Genomic DNA, 5,898 nt, shown 5'->3' on the forward strand with positions numbered 1-5,898 from the left:
CATGGAGGAGACTGTAGTTAACATGGAGGAGACTGGTAGTAACATGGAGGAGACTGTAGTTAACATGGAGGAGACTGTAGTTAACATGGAGGAGACTGTAGTTAACATGGAGGAGACTGTAGTTAACATGGAGGAGACTGTAGTTAACATGGAGGAGACCTGTAGTTAACATGGAGGAGACGGTAGTTAACATGGAGGAGACTGTAGTTAACATGGAGGAGACTGTAGTTAACATGGAGGAGACTGTAGTTAACATGGAGGAGACTGTAGTTAACATGAGGAGACTGTAGTTAACATGGAGGAGACTGTAGTTAACATGGAGGAGGTACATGTAGTTAACATGGAGGAGACTGTAGTTAACATGGAGGAGAGACTGTAGTTAACATGGAGGAGACTGTAGTTAACATGGAGGAGACTGTAGGAAACATGGAGGAGACTGTAGTTAACATGGAGGAGACTGTAGTTAACATGGAGGAGACTGTAGTTAACATGGAGGAACTGTAGTTAACATGGAGGAGACTGTAGGGCATTATTTCCCAAACTTGGTCCTGGGGACCCCAAGAAGTGCCTGTGCCACCTACTTAGCCTATAAAATGTGTGTTCGAACAGCCATCAAAACCAAATTTAAAATGCAACTTAAATATTGTTTTGTCATAATATGTCCACAAACTCTTCTGAACTGTTTCCTCTGGGAAGCATGCGGACACCTTTGGCCTCCTACTAACCTATAAACCACACCTACTAACCTATAACCACACCCACTAACCTATAAACCACACCTACTAACCTATAAACACACCTACTAACCTATAAGCCACACCTACTAACCTATAAGCCACACCTACTAACCTATAAACCACACCTACTAACCTATAAGCCACACCTACTAACCTATAAACCACACCTACTAACCTGTAAGCCACACCTACTAACCTATAAACCACACCTACTAACCTGTAAGCCACACCTACTAACCTATAAACCACACCTACTAACCTATAAACCACACCTACTAACCTATAAGCCACACCCACTAACCTATAAGCCACACCTACTAACATATTAACCACACCTACTAACCTATAAGCCACACCTACTAACCTATAAGCCACACCTACTAACCTATAAACCACACCTACTAACCTATAAGCCACACCTACTAACCTATAAGCCACACCCACTAACCTATAAGCCACACCTACTAACCTATAAGCCACACCCCCGAACACAGACCTCCCTGAGAGGTTGCTGGAGCCTCGTCAGACTGAATGACATGACATTGAACTGGAAGAGACCATAGTGTCCTCAACTCTGGTCCTCCAAGCCAGTTCCACTGTGTTTTTTCACTGTTCCCTTCTTTCTAATCCGGGATTGGTTAAGACCTGTGATACCAGGTGGGTGGAATTAATGATCAGGTAGAACAGAGAACCAGCAGGCTAAGAACCTCGTAGGGTCAGAGTTCAATACCCCTGACGTAGAGGGAGAGAATTACATAATGAAATCAAATCTAATGAAACTGAATCAATATTTATTGAGAATTACTTTTAAAACACATCAATAAACTGCAATACAATGATAAACCAACAATGAAACTTCCAAACTGAAACTATATCAAAAGATATTGAAATATATTCCCTGAGCTTAAAAACAACATTTTAAAATAACTGTTGTTATTATTATTAAAAGGTAAATTGTGTGAATGAAAGAATACAGACGACAGTAAAAATATACGAGTACAAAAACATAATAACTGATACGATCACAGCTGTAATACCTTGTCCTCCCTGATCAATAATGGTATTGATGACTGTTATTGGTTTCACTCTGCTGGTATTGATGGATGGTATAGGTCTCACACTGCTGGTATTGATGGATGGTATAGGTCTCACTCTACTGGTATTGATGGATGGTACAGGTCTCACTCTACTGGTATTGATAGATGGCATAGGTCTCATACTCTGCTGGTATTGATGGATGGTATAGGTCTCACACTGCTGGTATTGATGGCTGGTATAGGTCTCACTCTTCTGGTATTGATGAATGGTTTATGTCTCACATCCGGCTGGTATTGATGGCTGGTATAGGTCTCACACTCTGCAGGTATAGGTCTCACACTCTACTGGTATTGATAGATGGCATAGGTCTCACTCTGCTGGTATTGGATGGCATATGTCTCACTCTGCTGGTACTGATGGATGGTATAGGTCTCACACTCTACTGGTATTGATAGATGGCATAGGTCTCACTCTGCTGGTATTGATGGATGGTATAGGTCTCACACTCTACTGGTATTGATGGATGGTATAGGTCTCACTCTGCTGGTATTGATGGATGGTATAGGTCTCACACTCTGCAGGTATAGGTCTCACACTGCTGGTATTGATGGATGGTATAGGTCTCACACTCTGCAGGTATAGGTCTCACACTGCTGGTATTGATGGCTGGTATAGGTCTCAAACCCTGCTGGTATTGGTGGATGGTATAGGTCTAACACTCTGCTGGTATTGATGGATGGTACAGGTCTCACACTCTGCTGGTATTGATGACTGGTATAGGTCTCACACTGCTGGTATTGATGGCTGGTATAGGTCTCAAACCCTGCTGGTATTGGTGGATGGTATAGGTCTCAAACCCTGCTGGTATTGATGGATGGTACAGGTCTCACACTCTGCTGGTATTGATGACTGGTATAGGTCTCACACTGCTGGTATTGATGGCTGGTATAGGTCTCAAACCCTGCTGGTATTGGTGGATGGTATAGGTCTCACACTCTGCTGGTATTGATGGATGGTACAGGTCTCACACTCTGCTGGTATTGATGACTGGTATAGGTCTCACACTGCTGGTATTGATGGCTGGTATAGGTCTCAAACCCTGCTGGTATTGGTGAATGGTATAGGTCTCAAACCCTGCTGGTATTGGTGGATGGTATAGGTCTCACACTCTGCTGGTATTGATGGATGGTACAGGTCTCACACTCTGCTGGTATTGATGACTGGTATAGGTCTCACACTGCTGGTATTGATGGCTGGTATAGGTCTCAAACCCTGCTGGTATTGGTGGATGGTATAGGTCTCAAACCCTGCTGGTATTGATGGCTGGTATAGGTCTCACAATGCTGGTATTGATGGATGGTATAGGTCTCACTCTGCTGGTATTGATGGCTGGTATAGGTCTCAAACCCTGCTGGTATTGGTGGATGGTATAGGTCTCAAACCCTGCTGGTATTTATGGCTGGTATAGGTCTCACACTGCTGGTATTGATGGATGGTATAGGTCTCACACTCTGCTGGTATTGATGGATGGTATAGGTCTCAAACCCTGCTGGTATTGGTGGATGGTATAGATCTCAAACCCTGCTGGTATTGATGGATGGTACAGGTCTCACACTCTGCTGGTATTGATGACTGGTATAGGTCTCACACTCTGCTGGTATTGATGGCTGGTATAGGTCTCACTCTGATGGTATTGATGGATGGTATAGGTCTCACACTCTGCTGGTATTGATGGCTGGTATAGGTCTCACACTCTGCTGGTATTGATGTCTGAGTAGGTACTGAAGTCTGAGTTCTTGGTTCTCTTCTTCTTCTTTGGTCTCCTCTGTCCCTGACGGATATCCAACGAGGCGTAACACAAGTCTCCTTCCTCCTGACAGACAGAGAGAGAGAGAGAGATTGTGAGAGATAGAGACAGAAGAAGAGGCAGAGATAGAGTCAGAAGGAGAGAGAGAAAGAGAGAGATTATTTAAATATTCTGTTAATATTATTGAAATATAAACATTAAGATTATACAATATGTTTTGTTGCTATCTCTCTTCTGTTTTTAGTTATTATAAATGCATTTGAAAAAATACTATGTGAATAGCGTAGGGTTACCAAACACGTGACTCCAAATCAAGATGGGCCACCCAAAATAAAACTACAACACCCACTCTGACTGTAGTCTGCTCTCTGCTGTCACTTCCCCTGGTGGTCGTCCTGTTCAGAGAACCTGAGTCTTCAGTTGGAGCTGCAGAGGAAGAGTTATCAACATTAAAACACCAGTTTGAGGTGTTAAACTAGGACACATCAGTTAAAAGTTAGTAGATGTTTACATATTGTTGTTAAAATCGTAGGTAATTATTTAAATAATATGTTAGACTGATTAGTATTACCCAGACTTAAAACATGAATGAGTGATAAGTGAATGCTGACTGAGGGGAGTGAGTTTACCTGTGTTCTGCAGAAGGAGTAGACACAGGGTGGAGGAGAGGAGAGAGGAGAGGAGAGCAGACACAGGACACGACTGAACAGCAAACATCCAACACAGCCCACAGTCCTACAGGAGGAGGGGAGGAGGAGGAGGACTCAGGAGGACTGGTTTCTGGACACAACATTAAACAGAAACAGAACTACACTATTAGAAACAATCAAGACCTTCTCAATGATATATTGATAGTCATGACTCTTGGTTGTTTTAAACATGAATTTGAGGAGACATTTGATGAGTTTAGATTAGTCTCAGAGGGTACATTCAAAATAAGTTGCATTCTTTGGCGTTCCTCCCAACTCAACCTCTCGTTAAAGGAACCCAGACACACCAATACTGATACAATATTAATAACACCAAAGATACAGACAGAAGATAAAGACAGAATTATAACTGTTCTTACCAAGTGAAATCCTAGTGGTGATGTTTCCATAGTGGTACAACTCTTTCTGTTCAATTCCTCCTTTACCTCCATCATCCACTACCTGGTTCTCCACAGTCCCACAGTAGTAGAGTCCCAGGTCAGATTCAGTGATGTTCTCAATCAGTAGATCATAGGAGTTGTTAGAGGGGTTCCACAACACATTATATCCAGGGAAACGGTTGGAATTATCAGACATTTCCTGAAGATTTTGGTAAACGTTGTAAATTGAAATAACTAGAGGAGGCTGGTACCTGTGAGAACAGTTCCTATTCCACATAATGTGAACTCCAGTAGTTATGATACAGTCACAGTAGAGAGTGATGTTGTCTCCTGGTCTGACTCTCAGCTCCACCTCTGCTGCAGAGATCCCATCCTGACTGGAGGAAACAGCACCTACAGGTAGCAGAGGAACAGTGTTAGGATGAACTGACTGGAGGAAACAGCACCTACAGGTAGTAGAGGAACAGTGTTAGGATGAACTGACTGGAGGAAACAGCACCTACAGGTAGCAGAGGAACAGTGTTAGGATGAACTGACTGGAGGAAACAGCACCTACAGGTAGCAGAGGAACAGTGTTAGGATGAATCACAGAATGTCACTTTGACATCATAAACTTCTTCCACATGAAAATATTAACGTCATGTATTTACCACAGTCATCACAATATCACAATAATAACATAACACATCTGTTCAACCATAAAACCACATCTTGTAATCATCTATCATCCAGCTATAAGGCCCAGTAAAAAAGTTACTCACATAAGAATGTAATCAGAGCGACACACAGCCTGTCCATCTCGTGGTCTGATGGTCTGATGGTGACTGTCAGAGAGTAGCTCGGTCTTTGAGGACAAGGTCTTTGCTGCGTATTTCCGTGTTCTTGACTAGATGTACTTTACCATGAAAGGACATACGAGCAGCGATTTGGTTCGATCGAGTGGAAAGTTTTCAGCTCGAGGTCCTTTTCTCTGAAACCCATATTGTGACAGGAAGAGGAGGGTCGAGCATCGAGGTCGACAGGTTTCACAACAAAGGTGACGTCAATGGAAAACATTCAGCTTCTTTGAGGTGGTTTTACATTGAGCAACACTGATGGGCATCAGAGGACGATCAATTCAACATCTTTCTAAAAAACGAACTCAAAACATCCTGTCTATGCAGATTAAACATTGATTTTGACCTTTGAAGTAAATCTTAAGAGACAGAGGCCTAAAGTTGGCCAAT

The 5,898-nt window shown here is 42.6% G+C and overlaps 1 protein-coding gene across 1 annotated transcript; it reads right to left on the minus strand.

Annotated features, from left to right (window-relative positions):
- Nucleotides 1–3,998: 3,998 nt before the first annotated feature.
- LOC116366981 (uncharacterized) lies at nucleotides 3,999–5,517 on the minus strand. The gene is made up of 4 exons (XM_031818810.1): nucleotides 5,434–5,517; nucleotides 4,652–5,065; nucleotides 4,212–4,362; nucleotides 3,999–4,008 (listed from the first exon to the last, which is right to left on the minus strand). Exons 1-4 carry the CDS (start codon nucleotides 5,468–5,470, stop codon nucleotides 3,999–4,001), a joined length of 612 nt encoding a protein of 203 aa, XP_031674670.1. The 5' UTR covers nucleotides 5,471–5,517.
- Nucleotides 5,518–5,898: the final 381 nt, after the last annotated feature.

The sequence above is a fragment of the Oncorhynchus kisutch genome, unplaced genomic scaffold (assembly GCF_002021735.2).
Source record: "Oncorhynchus kisutch isolate 150728-3 unplaced genomic scaffold, Okis_V2 scaffold1629, whole genome shotgun sequence".
Classification (NCBI taxonomy): Eukaryota; Metazoa; Chordata; class Actinopteri; order Salmoniformes; family Salmonidae; genus Oncorhynchus; species Oncorhynchus kisutch.

Excerpts from the sequence above, each read along its gene's own strand:
- LOC116366981 (XM_031818810.1), bottom strand. The coding sequence starts at position 5,470 with ATGGACAGGCTGTGTGTCGCTCTGATTACATTCTTAT. Across the intron at positions 5,066-5,433 it reads CGCTCTGATTACATTCTTAT|GTGCTGTTTCCTCCAGTCAG; the intron begins GTGAGTAACTTT and ends TGCTACCTGTAG. Across the intron at positions 4,363-4,651 it reads CACCACTAGGATTTCACTTG|AAACCAGTCCTCCTGAGTCC; the intron begins GTAAGAACAGTT and ends TGTTGTGTCCAG.